This window comes from Tupaia chinensis, unplaced genomic scaffold (genome assembly GCF_000334495.1).
Source record: "Tupaia chinensis unplaced genomic scaffold, TupChi_1.0 Scaffold144336_1, whole genome shotgun sequence".
Lineage (NCBI taxonomy): Eukaryota > Metazoa > Chordata > Mammalia > Scandentia > Tupaiidae > Tupaia > Tupaia belangeri.
The window spans coordinates 850,258-866,258 of NW_006204194.1; the positions used below are offsets into that span (position 1 = coordinate 850,258).

The window sequence follows — 16,001 nt, forward strand, 5'->3', positions numbered from 1 at the left end:
TTTTCTCTCTCTCTCTCTCTCTCTCTCTCTGTCTTTGGCAAAATTCATGTAAAAAATAATAATAACAATAATAAATAAATAAATCTTAAAAAAATGTATTTAAAAAAATAAATAAAAAACCTTGCGGGACCAGCAGATGGCATAACGGCTATCTTGCTGGACTCCCATGTAGTCAACCACAGTTCAACTCCTGGACCTGGTGGCTTAAACTCACGCCAGGCATGTGTGCACACGTGCCCAAGATCCCAAGAGGTGAATAGAGAAGGGATCATGGCATGGTCATCCTCCCTGGGGGCTGATTTCTTGCTTTCTGTCTCTCTGTCTCTCTCTGTCTTCCTGGCAAGTGTATGTGCCCTATAGCAAAAACCTCTCCAAAAAAATAAAAATAAAAACTTGTTAGGGGCCAGGAGGTGGTACGCTGGTTAAGGTGCTGGACTCCCACATGGTTAACTGTGGTTCAAGTGCCAGACCCAGCAGCTTGAAACTCATGCCAGACACATGTGCGTATGTGCCCAGATTCTCTAGAAGAGAATAGAGGACAGAGGTTTGCGGCTTGGCCATCCCCCAGGGGATGATTTCTCACTTTCTCTCTCTCTGTCTCTCTGGTGAGCATGCATGCCCTGTAGCAAAAATCTCTCCAAACATTTTTTTTTTGCTCTAGGGTATATGCACTCACCAGACAGAGACTCCAGGGGCTCACGGGGTAGGCAGTGAGAAATCACCTCCAGGGGGGGTGGCTATGACATGACCACTTTCCCACCATTCTCCTCTTGGGGTTTTGAACATGTATGCATATGCACCTGTGTTTTTCCAGCCACAAGGTCCAGGACTCCTAACACACAGTTGGCCATGTGGGATGTGTAACTGTTCCTGATTTAGAATACAGATAGGAAGATGGTCCACCTGCACCATCTGCTTCAATCTGATGTGGAAGTGGGATCCAGGCCCATAAAACAGAGCTCACTATCCCCAAATATGACTATGCTTAGTCTGGTGAAAGGTCCTTGGATAAGAGATGCCCACCATAGATGTATTCTGCACATCATCTGCCTTAACTACCATGCCACTGGCTGACCCTAAAATGGTGATATTGTCTTCATCATTGACTTATTGTCATTAATTTTTACTTTGTAAAATACTGCATTGAAATATGATTTATTTTGGTTATGGAGCTTTGTTTAGTTTTACTTGTCATTCCCTTAAGGTTTGTACCCAGTGTGGGTGCCTCATTCACTCCTAGTCCTGGCTTTGATACGTTCCATTCTTTGGAATTATCTGAGTTACTCCTTACTCCAAAAAACTGTCAGGCCAGAAATTTTAGATCTGACTTTGATTAGTCTGGTTTAAAAGTGTCTTTCTGTCTCCCTCCCCTACTCACCACTATATATCAATACAAAAAACTCCTTTCCAGTTAGAAAGTCACATGAATCAGACAGGGCAATTCACCGTAAAACTTATACTTCTAAATATACCTATATCATTCTCCAGTCGACTGGCACAGGCTGAGGAAAGACAACAACTTGCTATGCTTTATAAAAATGTCAAGATACCATTATTAGAAGATGAAGAGGAGGGTTCTGAGGATGAAAGCCATGATGAGTCTACTTATTTGCTTCCAGAGAATGAAAAGGAACTGGAAACATTCATTCATTCAGGTAAAAGATCAACCCATTCGACTTGTCAGTTCTAAAAATCAAGAAAGAAAGCTAAGCTGGTAATGATGGTTTGGCTCTCAAAGGCAAAGATAAGTGGGATTTAATTGAGTTTGAGATAAGAAAGAAGAATATGTGGCTACATCAACAGATCTTGTCAAATTATATGGAGAGGAAAACAGTTGTGTGGTTCTTAGTTCCTTTAGCAAGGCAATCCCAAGAATCTAAAACAAAATTAAGGGAACAAACTTTTTCCAGCACAAAACATTTCCTTTAAACATACTTATTAATGCGACATTCTTGATTTAGAACACAGATAGGAAGATGTCCCACCTGCACCATCTGCTTCAATCTGATGTGGAAGTGGGATCCAGGCCCAAAATACAGAGCTCGCCATCCCCAAATGTGACTATGCTTAGTCTGGTGAAAAGCCTCTGTGTGAGAGATGCCCATCATAGATGTATTCTGCACATCCTTGTAAGATGAGGGCAACATATGTTCATATAAACTCTGTTTTACAGACATGCTAATATTCTTGAATACCTGTTTAAAAACTTTTAGAAAGGGTCAGCAGGTGGCATGGTGTTTAAAGCACTGGATTCCTACATAGCTGAACGTGGTTCGAGTTCTGGACCTGGTGGTTTAAAAATCATGCTGGTTGCATGCACATGCATGCCCAATCCTGAGAGGAGAATGGAGAAGGGATTACAGTATTCTCTCTCTGGGAAGTACATGTGCCCTATGGCACAACAACAACAACAAAAACAAACAAAAAACTGCTATAGCAAAACTTGTAAGACTGCAGTGTCAGATTCAATCATACTAATCATTCCTGATGAATGTTTTTCTCTGACAACTCCACACATAGACTGTCAGGGGAAGCTGAAAGGCCAAGAATAGAGAGATTGTTGGTGTTTTTTAAGGAATTCAGTCCATGTCATAATATGTAAAAAAAAAATTTTTTTTCAATGTCTTTCTGTTACATTGGATAATAACTTTTCTACTTTCTTTTTTTTTAAGAGATTTTTTAATAGGGCATATATGCTCACCAGAGACACAGAGAGAGGCAGAGAGAGATAAAGTAAGAAATCACCCCCCCTCACCATGGTGGGAGGGAGGCGCTACACCATAAGCCCTTCTCCTCTAGTTCCCTCTTGGGATTTTGGCCACACACACACACACACACACACACACACACACCCCTCTGGCATGAGTTTTAAGCCACCAGGGTCCAGAACTTGAAGTGCGATCAACCATATGGATCCAATGCCATAACCACCATGCCTCCTGCTGGTCCCTACGTTCTTTTTATTTTTTTAAAACTGGGCATTTATAAACTTTGAATGCATAAAGTAGGAAAACAATTTTTAAATTAAAATTTCACCATCCTTGTACAATAACATTTATTACCCACTTGATAATATTGTCATTTCTGTGTAGATGTATGCATTTGAATGTTAAGGTATCACTGAAAAATTATACTGTTCATTCCTTTATTTTTCCACACTTTCCCCTCACCCCTTCTTATTTCCATTTCTATTCCTCAGTTATTAGTATCTCAATAACATCATTTACATGTTTTAGTTATTAGACAGAAAAGAAGGGAAAATATTGAAAAGAAGAGATTGAAGGAAGAAAAAAAGTCAGGAAAGGAAAATAAAACAAAGATTGGTATGCACAATGCAAAAATGGAGAATTTGTAAAGCAAATGGGAGATGCAAGATGTACGAGCCAGTGTGGAACAAAGATTGCAGCGATGACAGATGGCAAGAACATGATTTGCTGCTAGAGAAGCTTGTAGATAAGCCCTTCAAAGAAACACAGAAAGTATATACCAGGAAATAAATTCTTACAATATAGCAATTCTTATTTCTTTCTTTTTCTTTTAAGAGAAATTTTTGCAATGCGGCACATGCACTCTCCAGAGAGATAAGAGAGAAACAGAAAGCAAGAAATCACCCCCTAGCGGGGATGGCCACACCACAGTCCCTTCTCCATTCTCCTGTTGGAATTTTGGGCATGCACATACATGTGCCTGGCATGAGTTTAACTCACCAGATCCAGGACTCAACCATGGCTGACTACATGGGAATCCAGCAACACAACCATTACGCCATCTGATGGTCCTGTAATTCTTATTTCTTTACTCTCATTAATAAATATAATTTCACTGAAAAACGGGGAAAATTTTTATTTTGTTAAGAACAGAAGTGAAATTGTCAACATTTTCTTTTCTTGCTTCTAACCAAAAATACAATTTCTTTGGTTAGTCCCAGGTCATGCTAGGGAAGTACTTTTATTAAACCAAAATGTTCCCAGTGAAATATCTACTAATTCCTGGAGTGTGCCTCCTTTTTATATATAAGAATACAGAGGATGTCAAAATAACCATGACAGCAGATTAAGATACAGACTTCCTTCTCAGATTCCAGCTCTGTTGAGAGAAAGAGAGCTGCAGGCAAGCAGCTACATAACATAGCCAGATGCTGTGAGTGCCATAAAGTGGGAGCTGCAGAGAGCTGTGGGAATACAGAAGAGGCTAGATTTAGTCTAAATGATGTAGTTGCTCTGGAAAATGGTCTGACAATTCCTCAAAAAGTTAAACATACAGTTACTGTATAACCCAACAATTCCACTCCTAGATAAACCTCCAAGAGAACTAAAAAAAAAATGCAAGCACAAAACCATTCAAGTGAATGTTCATAGCAGTATTATTTATGAGAGCCAAAAGATGGAAACAACGCAAATGTCCATCAGCTGATAAATGGGACCCAAGTCTTTTTTTTTTCTTTAGGCTAGAAGCCTCGGGGCTACAGATTCAAACGCACATGCCGTTATACAGCTGTGCAATGACATGTGTCCATTGGTTTAGAAAGCAAATAAAAATTATTGGGGCCAGCAGGTGGCTGAGTGGATGAGGTGATGGACTCCCACATGGGCGACCGCGGCCTGGGTCCTCGATCTGGAGGCTTGCTTTCTCCCTTTCCCTTACTCTCTCTCTCACTGTCAAATTTTAAAATAATACAGTTAAATAATTCTTTAAAAAAAAAAAAAAAAAGGAAGAAAGAAAATCCATCTTTGTACTCCTGGTACTGGGTGCCTCAACATCCTACCTCCATTCTACTTGTTATGCTACTATCTGGAGTATTTTTTCCTCTTCCCTGACTGGACATAGAGAATCCTTTGAATCGCAGCACAGTAATTTTTATTTGCTTTCTAAACCAGTGGACGCCTGTCACTGCACAGCTATGTAACGGTACGTGCGTTTGAATCTGTAGCCTCCGGGAACATCTGAAATGACGTCGCCAAACACTTGCGTGAACAGCTGCTGACGCCAGCCCGCAGAAATCAGAGGACTCCGCCCCGGAGTCGGCGACATTTCCGGCAGCCTCGGCGGGCAGCGCGGCCCAGCCCCAGCGCAGGTCGGCCGAGCCCGTCCGGGCCGCGCGTCGTGGGGACTACAGTACCCAGCAGGCTCTGCGAGGGTCGGCAAGCCGACGGCCGTGAGGCCTCCGGAAACGGGTCCCTCAGCGGGCGTCCTTCCGGGGCGGGACTTCCGGCGTTCTCTTCCTGGCGGGCATTTTGGCTTTTCTCAGCCCCGAGCAGAAAGTGCGAGTGCTGGGTCTGACCGAGGAACGAGATGAGAGGAGCGAGTGGAGCTGTCGTTTCGCGGCACAGACGAGGGTCCGAGGCCCGACGACGCCTCCAGGGTGACCCGCCCAGGCCCGGGACAGGGCCCGCCGCTCGCGCCCTGCTCGGCCCACAGCGCGGGATGGCGGCGGCCGCGCTGCAGGGGCCGGCGCAGGTCAGTGCCGCGTCCTCCGGGCCTCGCCCGCCTCAGCCCAGCACGTCATAAAGCTCCGGAAGGGTGTCTGTTCGGGGCCCGCAGCCCAGGCCTAGTGTCAGGACCGAGAGGCACTCGTGGTTGGGCTTCCCATTTCTGTTGGGCAGGGTAGAGTGTGACGGGCGGGAACAACTGATGAGACGCGACTGGAAGAAGGAGGCAGCGAGATTAAAAAGCCAGGCCGAGGTCATCCGGCGCGCAGGTCCAGGGTGTGTCACCATAAAATCCAGCACTTTTCCCGTGACTTCAGATAGGTTAATAAAACCTGCAGAAGAGGTGTAGGGTTTTCTACCCCCTCGTGACCTCGAGTCCAGCCAGATGGTCTCAGAATGGTGCTGTCCTGGGACTCTGAAGTGCTGTTCCCCCAGTCTTTGGTGCTGGGGACCCTGGCGAAACCCCAAATCCAGGATCCTAAGTCTATGTCAGCATTTATATAAAGGCAGTCCCATTTCGGGCGCCCATTTTAAACAGGTATAGAATGTTATGCTAGAAAAGTGAGCAAACAGGCAATGGAAAAGCTGAGCTGGGAATGTTTAGAAAACTAAAACTACAGAGCTCCTTGTTTTTTGGTGGCAACAACAATCCAAAAAAAAGAATAGGAGTCAGGACTGCAAAGTTAGATGTCTGTTCTGGAAGTCTGGATCAGAGCAGAGTTGATGTTACCAAGGTTATAAGCCCGCTCCATCGGTCTGCAGTGTGGAAAACAATGGTGGAGGCTACTAGCCTAGTCCAGGTGAGGGGTCATGGACCAAAATTGTGACTAAAGAGAGAAGGTTGTAACAGCTGAGGGGATGGCAAGTGCAAGATAGAGAAGAATAGGACCATGGGTATCTGAAATGTATATATGATTTCCATGTAGGTTAAGTCTGAGGCGAGGAATGGAACATGACAGGGATGCCTTCATAGGTTTAAGGGCTGCCACCACTAGTGGAAACCATAGGAATGCTGGGATAATATTAGCTCCTGTTTGGATTTGACAAGCATATTCTGAATGTTGTGCTCCCAAATTGTGCTATAAGGCCAAAAATTAAGGGCCAGTATTAAGTGTTGCCTTGATACCTTGTGAAAATAGTATGCCTTAAAAGGTCTGAGTGCAAATTTTCATCTCCATTCTATGAGCTCTCAAAGATAAACCCTTCTTACCAAGTAATCAGTTCTTGCTTATCACTTTGTAGTGGGTTTCAGTTCCTTACTATTCTTTTAAGTTATTCAAGCAAGCCAATCCCATTCTCCTGTGAGAATCAGGGGGCACTTCTCTTAATACAAAAGGTACACTCCACAGCCCCTCATTGTTCCCTCTTCTGGAGCAGCCCCATGTGGAGTATGGTATTCCTTCCTAGGCTATGAGGATATCTGAATGATAAACTGCTGTCAAAGGTGTCAGTCCTGTGTCAGGTGTTACGTGTGTGACCATCATAACTATAGGTTGTCTACTGTCTTAAACCAAGTAACATTTGAGGAGATGAGAAGATACTTATGTAGGGTAGTGGGTGGTGTTAGCCATGGTTTCATGGCTGTGGGATCTGGAGACCTGAGGGTTATACAGTCTGAAGAAAGATGGGCACTTGGAGAGAGAGTATGCCTGATGGCCTCAAGGCCCTAGCATTGAGATTTACATGACCTTAGTGATACCACAGGAATTGCTTTGTAGGGGGAGGAGTAGATAATTCTGTGCTAGGCCCACAGCTTAGGTGTACATTTGTTCATCTCCCTCTTGTTGCTGAAGGCTACAGCCAGAAATACTGATTCCTGGCCTATGTGGAAAAAAAATAAATTGCCAGTTATCTGTTTTTTTTCTGTGAGTTAGAGACTTGTTAGAAAGATGGGTGTGGGGTAGGTGTGTAGATTGTGGGTCTTCAGGGGAAGACCTGTTATAGTTTCATCCATCCTTATTCTGACAGGGCACTGTGACCTTTGAAGACGTGGCCATGTTCTTCTCCTGGGAGGAGTGGGGTCTTCTGAATGAGGCTCAGAAACACTTGTACCACAATGTGATGCAAGAGAACTTGGCACTTGTAACCTCCCTGGGTAAGGACCTCACACTCATGCCTGTGCCCTGAACAAGTCTCATCCCTTCCCCTTTCTCCGGGGACAGGTCGGTCTGTCTTAAATCAAGACTATGCCCACAATTTCTTACCCCAGTTCCTGGGTTGGTGCTGTGGTTGGTAAGGCTGAGGTTGTACATTGCCCCCTTTCTCCTCGAGCAGAGAACATCTGCTTCCCTGCAATATCACAAGGAAGGATTCAGGGTCATGTGTCTTGTAGTCACCAATATGAAATCTAGCCTTGTTTGCCTCTCTCTGACCAAATGACTTTGTCCAGATATAAGGCACCTAAGTGCTTCAAATTCTGCTTCCTTCCTCTTGTTGAGATATCCTTCTGCCCAGCTGTACCAAGAATTGCCTTCACTGACTTGGACACTGCTTTTGTAGATCATGGGCTGCTCTCACAAAACAGTCCTCTTAAGTTCTCTTCGTAATCATTTTTAAAAATTTGTTTTCTTGTGGGCTCTCGTGTACTGGGTCATTCTGGGTTAGTCATAGGTGTTTGTATATTTTGGGTATTAGGAAGTTGTCCACTATCATAGGTAACTGTGGTGGACAGCACTTGGTGGTTCACAGGATGTATATGATTTCAGCCATAGCAAGATGAGCTTAGAGAGAGCCTGGCCTTGAGGAAGTGACACTGCAAGAAGATGTTAAATCAGGACTGTGTTCAAATCATACAGAAACCTGTATTGCTTGACTAATATTTTAGTGCTTTTATGACTGAACCTCATTACTGCCTTTCCTTCCCAATTTGGGACACTTTGCCAACTTTTCAGTACTACTGTTTGTCACTTTTACTTACATCCAACCCAGGGTTCACCTTCATGTCTTCCTTCTTTTCCTTACTGCTCCATCTATAGTGTTCGTCAACACTGTCTTCTATGTAGTGTGTCATGAGTTATGCACATATTCTTAAACACCCAGCTGCTTTTTTTGTTGTTAAAGTTTTTGCCGTAGGATGTGTGGCACTTGCTGGGAAAGTGAGGAATTACCCTCCAGGGGAGATAGCCGCACTGCAGTCCCTTCACCCTCCATTCTCCTCAGGATTTTGGGTGCGCACGCACACACACACACACAACATGATTTTCAAGCCACCAGGTCCGGTACTCAAACCACAGTTGGCCATGTGGAAATCTAGTGCTTTAATCAGCACACAACCTGCTGGCCCCCATAGCTGCTTTTTGACTGTCACATTTTCTTGGGCCTGGTTATATCCTTGTACATACATAATGCACACATAGCAGCAGGAGACAAGGTCCCACTGAATGCTGTTCTAGAGGAATAAGTCGTAAACCCTTTGTCTTCTCCCTGTATTGCAACACATGGTTGTGTATCTTTTTTTTTTTTTTTTTTTTAAAGGACAGAGTCTCGCTGTGTTGCCTTTCTCCTGCTTCAGCCTCCCAAGTAGCTGAGATTACAGGCTTGGCCCATAGTTTTATCTTTAACTCATGAGACAACTTCTATCCAAGTTTTGCTAGGTAGTCCTATCTTCACAATGAACTCAATTCCTTGGTCCTGAAAAGAATCCCATAGATTCAATTCTTTCCTCTCACTAACATCAACATGCACTTCACTAGTTTTTCCTTCCTTTCAGGTTGTTGGTGTGGAGCAGAAGACAAGGAGTCACCCACTCAGTGGAGCTTTCTTGTGCAGGACGTGTCTCAGGTTAGGACTTCTAAGGCTAGTCCTCTTCCCCAGAAGGCCCACTCCTGTGATATATGTGGTCCTGTCCTGAGAGACATTTTGTATTTTGTTGAGCACCAGGGACTATATCATAGGCAGAAACCATACATAGATGGAGCATATGGGAAGCTATTAAAATTCACTGCATACTGCACACTGGAGATAAACACTGCAGAAGCGATGTGGGCAAAGACTCGTTTCAGAATGGCTACACATTCCAAGTATCCATGAATCCCTTTTATCTTCAGGGAGGTTGGGGAGGACTATCTGGTCAGTTTGAGATTTCCTCAGCAATAGGCCACTCAAGGGAGAAGTCAAACAACAGAACGGAGAATGCAGTGGCCTTTTACAGGGTTAAAAGTCATTATAGCTGGGGAGAATGCATGAAAGTTTTCAATTACAAGCATGTACTTGTTCAGCATCAAAGAGTCATTAGTAGAGAAAGGTGCGACATATATAATGAATGTGGGAAATCCTTTAGAGCAATGTATTGCCTCAGGGATCATTCAAAAGTTCACAGTTCAGAAAAGCCTTATATATGTGAGGAATGTGGGAAATCCTATTGGCAAAGCTCTAGCCTCGTTACACACTAAAGAGTTCATACTGGAGTAAGACCATATCAATGTGATCAGTGTGGAAAATTATTTAGCAGGAAATATGACATTATCATACATCAGAGAGTTCACACAGGTGAAAAGCCTTATGAGTATAGCAAATGTGGAAAATCCTTTAACAATAGCTCTAGATTTATTACACACCAGAGAATTCATACTGGAACAAGACCTTATATATGCAGTGAATGAGGAAAATCCTTTAGCCAGAGCTGTCACCTGAACACCAGAGACTTCACACTAGAAAAGAACCTTATGAGTGCAATGAATGTGGGAAATTATTCACCTGTCACTCCCATCTCTTCTAACATCAGGAAGTTTGACCTCATTATACATCAGAGTTCACACTGGAGATAAGCCTTAACAAGTGCAGTGAATGTGGAACTCCTTTAGTTGTGAATCCTACTTCATTTACACACTGGAAAATTCACACTAGAACAAGACCTTATGAGTGTGGGGAATGTGGGAAATCATTTATCCATATCAACACTCTTTCAACACCAGAGTTCACACTGGAGAAAAGCCTTATGAGTGCAGTGAATGTGGAAAATCCTTTAGCCAGAGCTCTAGCCTCGTTAGACATCAAAGAAGTCACATGACAGAAAGACCTTTCAGAAATTCTTTAGCCACCACTCCAAAAAGTTCTCACTGGAGAAAGGCCTTTTGAGTGTAGTGAATATGGAAAATCTTCTAGTCAGAACGCTAACCTCAGTGATCACTGGAGAGTTCACAGTGGGGAGAGGCCCTGTGAGTGTACTGAATGTGGTAAGTCTTTTACCTTCAATTTCAATCTCCTAAAACACCAGAATGGTCACAGGGATAAAGTCTCTTAATAACACAGGTAGGGTTATTTTGGGCTGAATTAAAATATGTCCCTACAAATTCATATGTTCAATTCCTAACTCCCATTGTGACTCTATAGATTGGGCCTTTGAGAAGATAACTGAAGTTGCATGAGGTCATCCTGAAGTGAATATGACTGGTGTCCTAAGAAGAGTAAGGGATTGGCTCTGTGGCATGGTAGTTAAGGCAGCTAGATCCCACATGGTCAACAGCATGGTTCCAGTCTTAGACTTAGTGGCTTGAGAAATGCTGGATATGTGTGCCCAAAATCCCAAAAGGAGAGACATAAAGAAGGGATTGTAGCATGACCATTCTGCATAGGGTAGGTGGGGGCGGGGGAGCTGTGTGTGATTTCTCTGTCTCTGGCAAGCACATGTACCTTTTAGCAAAAAAAAAAAAAAAAGAGCAAGAGATATTAGAGGCCTCATGCAAATGAAAGATCATATAACAACAAGATGGCCTTCTGCAAGTCAGGGATAGAATCCTCACTAGATCCTGACCATACTGGTGTTTTGACCATGGAATTCAACCGTTTAGAACTATGATAAAATTTTAAGCCACCAGGCCAGCACATGGCATCGTGGTTAAGGTGCTGGACTCCCACATGGCTGACTGTGGTCATGAATCCCAGACCTGGTGGCTTGCTTTCTCACTTTCCCTTTCTCTGTCTTGGTCTGGTTGAAATGAAAAATAATAACAAAAAATTAACAAAGTAATTCTTTAAAAAAATTTTAAGCCACTGGGACCAGCAGTTGGCATAATGGCTATGTCGCTGGACTCCCACCTACTCAACCGCAGTTCGAGTCCTGGACCCGGTGGCTTAAACTCTGTTCTCTACTAACACCCATTAAAACTCATCTGTTCTTGGGATTTACAGACACTTTTTTAAATTTTATGTCATTTTTATTGGATAGTTCATAAATCAGTAGTAATAACTCTGTAAGTTACTCCATAACTGTCTCCAGAGATAATTTCCAGTCCTCTTGTAGACACTTCACTGTACTTAAAGTGAAATGATAATCACTTCCCAGCAAAGAGGTAAGATCATAAATTCTTATTTTTTAAGAGGGAGTTTTGCTATAGGGCACATGCACTCACCAGAGACAGAAAGCGAGAAATCACTCCCCCAGGGGGGATGGCCACATCACAATCCTTTCTCTATTCCTCCTGGATTTTGGGCACACAAGCACACTATACACACGCCCAGTGTGAGTTTGAAGCCACTAGGTCTGGGACTTGAACCACAGTAGGCCATGTGGGAGTCCAGCAGCACAACCAGTACACCATCTGCTGGTCTCAAGATAATGAAATCTTAAACCTTTATCTCAGGATTCAGGTGCCCACATTCTATACTTGCACATATACCATCACTACAGCCACCATTCTGGTAGCAAATGTGAATTTGCTTAAGAAAAAAAAAAAATCTTCGATAAGTCTCAGTTCTTAGCAGAAATAGACTGTTTCTCAGAAAATTTAATAAGAAATGTTACATGGTAAAACAAATCTGCTTTCTGGACTTAGAACACAAATACTGACAAAGACAGGAGGGACACATTCTGAAGTACCCCAAGACCACCTCATCTACTTTCTTTAGTACTTCATAGTAACTCTTCCATGTTTCCTCTTACCCAAACAAGCTTAATGTCCATTCTAAGACACTTATTCCACATAAAGCAAGAATACAGTATTTACTCACAGTATTTGAGTGGATGTTGAGTATCTCTTGCAGTTGGTATATGCACTTATTTGGTAATTTGTGATCGTGATTTTCAAATATAGTCATGTGTTACTTCATGATGTGGATATTTTCTGAGAAATGTATCTTTAGGCAATTTCATGATGTGACTTTCATGGGGTATACTTAGACAAACATACATAGAAAGGCCTACCACATACCTACACTATATGGTATAGCCTGTTGTTTCTAGGCTACAAACCTGAACAGCATGATACTGTCCTGAATATTCTAGGCAATTGTAACATAATGGTACTTGTATATATAATTATATATAAACACATGTAAAGAGCACAGTAAAAATAAGGTATAAAAGATAAAAAATGGTATCCTTAAATGGATTACTTAACCATGAATGGACCTTACAAGACTATAACTTCTCCAAGATGAATCAATAAATGAGTGGTGAGTGCATGTGAAAGCCTAGGACACTACTGTATACTTTATAAACACTTTTCACGTAGGGTATGCTATATTTATAAAAGAAAACTTTTTTCGGGGCCGGCAGGTGGCGTGGTAGTTAAAGGTGCTAGACTCCCACATGGCTGACTATGGTTCAAGTCCTGAATCTGGTGGCTTGCTTTCTCACTTTCCCTCTCTCTGTCTGATCAAACTGGAAAGTAACAATAATAATAAATAAAGTTTAATAAAATAATTATTTTTAAAAAATACTTTTTTCAATAGGTAAGATAACTTAAGCTTACTTTTTTACTTTATAAATAACTTTTGTCCTTAAAGTTTTTTTTTTTTTGGAGAGATTTTCACTGTAGGGCGCGTGCGCTCGCCAGACAAACAGAGAGAGACATAGAGACAGAAAGCGAGAAATCACCCCCCAGGGGGGAAGGTCATGCCACAATCCCTTCTCCTCCATTCTCCTCTTGGGATCTTGGGCACGCACGCACACACGCCCGGCGTGAGTTTTAAGCCACCGGGTCCGGGACGCGAACTGCGGTCGACTACGTGGGAGTCCAGCGACATAGCCATTATGCTAACTGCTGGTTCCCTGTCCTTAAGTTTTTTAAACTTTTTGACTCTAGTCATAACACTTAGCTTAAAACACGAGCACATTGTATAGCTGTACAAAAGTATTGTCTTTTTTTTTTTTAGACTTTTTGGGGGGAGGTTTTTGCTATGGGGCACATGTGCTCGACAGAGAGACAGAAAGCAAGAAATCACGCCCCGGGGGATGGCCATAATCCCTTCTCCTCCGTTCTCCTCTTGGGATCCTGGGCATGCACACACACAAGCCCGGCGTGAGGTTTTTTTAAGGTCCAGGACGTGAACCGCGGTCTACTACATGGGAGTTCAGCAACATAGCCATTATGCTAACTGTTGGTCCCAAATTTCTTTTTTTTTTTTAATTATTTATTTTAATTTTATTTATTCATGCGTTTATTTTAATGGCACAAAAAAAAAGGGAAAAAAAAAAGCCACTAGGTCCAGGACTTGAACCATGGTGAGCCATATGGGAGTGTCCAGCACCTTAACCACCATGCCACCTGCTGGCCCCCCAAAAAATGTCTGCTTTTAATTTGCTATCAGACATGTGCACTTGGTATCTCAGAGGCCAGAGAAAGAAAGTCTTATGCTAGGAGTCACAGGACCCCCAGGTTAGAAATGGCTTACTGGTTCCAAAAAAAATCAGAACAGGGCCCAAAGAGTTGCTCAGCCAAGATCTGAGATCGTTGGAGTGATACCCAAGAAATGACAGAAATGTTAGGAGTGATGAGAAAGCACCTACTACCGGGGGATAACCATGATGACCACGGTCCTTTCTCCTCCATTCTCCTTTCAGAATTTGGGCATGCATGCACATGTACCTCACAAGTTTTTTAAGCTGCTGTGTCCAGGACTTGAATCGCACAGTCAGCCATGTGGGATCCAGCTTCCTTAACCACCATTCCACCTGGCTGGCTGAAAAGTATTTTCTTTATATTTTTATTCTGTATGCTTTTTTAATTTCTAAAATTTGTGGTTATTTTCTATATGTTTCCATCTTACTGTTTTGTTAAGTTAATACAAACATATTAGCCTAGGCCTAAACATGGTCAAAATCATCATCATTACTATCTTTCACCTTTTTATCTTGTCCTATTAGAAGGGCCGTTATGAACAGAACAAGAGATTAAATCTAGTACAAGATAAAATGAGTCAAGAGACCTGGTAAATGGGCATATATAAGGCTCCTGTCACTGTAACACACCATTCTCTTTTACAGTAAACTTTTTTTTAATCGCCAGAGGACATGTGCATTTCCCAGAGGGGGAGAGAGAAAGCACCCCTCACACACACTGAGGTGTGATCATGCTGCAATCCCTTCTCACATTTCTCCATCCTGTTTGGATTGTGGGTTCACATGCACATGTGTGTGCTATGTTTTTGAGGCTGTTGGGGCTGGGATTTGAACTACAGTCAGATGTGGTCTGGCTCCCTTAACCACTAGGCTACAAGACCAGCCCTAAACTTTTTTTTAATAAGTAGAAAGCATATGTTCAAAAATAATGATAAAACATATAGTAGAGTAAATACAGAAACCAGTAACATAGTTGTTTATTATTATTGTCAGCCATTATGTTCTATACATAATTGCATGTACTATACTTTTATACAACTGGCAGCCCAGTAGGTTTGTTTATATCAGCATCACCAAACAGGTGACTGATGTATTACTCTTCAGTGTTATTAGGTGGTAGGGATTTTTCAGCTTTACCATCTTAAGGGACTGCTGTCTTATATCGCAGTCATCAGGATAGGAAGGATGTTATGTGGTGCATGGCTGTAGCTGGAATCATACAGTATAAAGATTGGCTTCTTTTACATAGTAATATACTTTTAAGTTTCACTCATGTCTTTTCATAGCTTGATAACTTATTTTTAATGCCGAATAATAAATATTTACTTGTCTGATTGGACCACAGATTATTTATCCATTCACCTTCTGAAAGATCCTTTGGTTGCTTCCATATTTTGGTAATTATGGATAAAGTTGCTGGGACCAGCAGATGGTGTGGTGGTTACATCCCTGGACTCCCATGTACTCGATTGGGAGTGTGATTTGAGTCCTGGACCCAGCAGCTTAAAACTCACACCTCCCGTATGTGAATGCATGCCCAAAATCCGGAAAGGAGAATGGAGGAGAAGGAATTGCAGTGTGGCCATCCCCACAGGGGGTGATTTCTCGTTTTTTGTCTCTCTCTCTCCCCTGCAAGCACATGCCCCCTAAAGCAAACATCTCTATTTAAAAAAAAAAAAAGCTGCTGTAAATAACTATGTACAGGTTTTTGTGTATTCATTAATCTTCAATTCCTTGGGTTAACTACCAAATAGTGGAATTGTTGGGTAGTGTTGTTAAGAGTATGTTTAGTTTTGTAAGAAGCTGTAAAACTGTCTTTTCTTTTTTTCTTTCTTTCTTTTTTTTTTTTTTTTTTTTGTTGTTGTTGTTGAGAGGTTTTTGGCATAGGGCATGTGCACGCTTCAGAAAGAGAGAGAGAAAGCAAGAAATAACCCCCCAAGGGGGGATGGCCACACTGCAGTCCCTTCTCCTACATTTTCTCGGAATCTTAGGCACACACGCCCGGCATGAGA

General features: G+C 42.4%; 2 protein-coding genes across 2 annotated transcripts in view; both read left to right on the top strand.

Moving 5' to 3' along the window:
- CUNH19orf18 (chromosome unknown C19orf18 homolog) overlaps window positions 1–3,486 on the top strand; it is a 19,519-nt gene extending 16,033 nt beyond the window's left edge. The window contains exons 5-6 of the mRNA XM_027767625.1: window positions 1,489–1,655; window positions 3,237–3,486. Of these exons, the coding sequence (XP_027623426.1) occupies window positions 1,489–1,655; window positions 3,237–3,355 (286 nt within the window). The 3' untranslated portion in view covers window positions 3,356–3,486. The remainder of the gene's footprint in view (window positions 1–1,488; window positions 1,656–3,236) is intronic.
- Window positions 3,487–4,846: 1,360 nt separating this feature from the next.
- LOC102487964 (zinc finger protein 552-like) overlaps window positions 4,847–16,001 on the top strand; it is a 29,112-nt gene continuing 17,957 nt past the window's right edge. Inside the window, exons 1-3 of the mRNA XM_014583516.2 lie at window positions 4,847–5,457; window positions 7,398–7,524; window positions 9,139–9,209. Of these exons, the coding sequence (XP_014439002.1) occupies window positions 5,293–5,457; window positions 7,398–7,524; window positions 9,139–9,209 (363 nt within the window). The 5' untranslated portion in view covers window positions 4,847–5,292. The remainder of the gene's footprint in view (window positions 5,458–7,397; window positions 7,525–9,138; window positions 9,210–16,001) is intronic.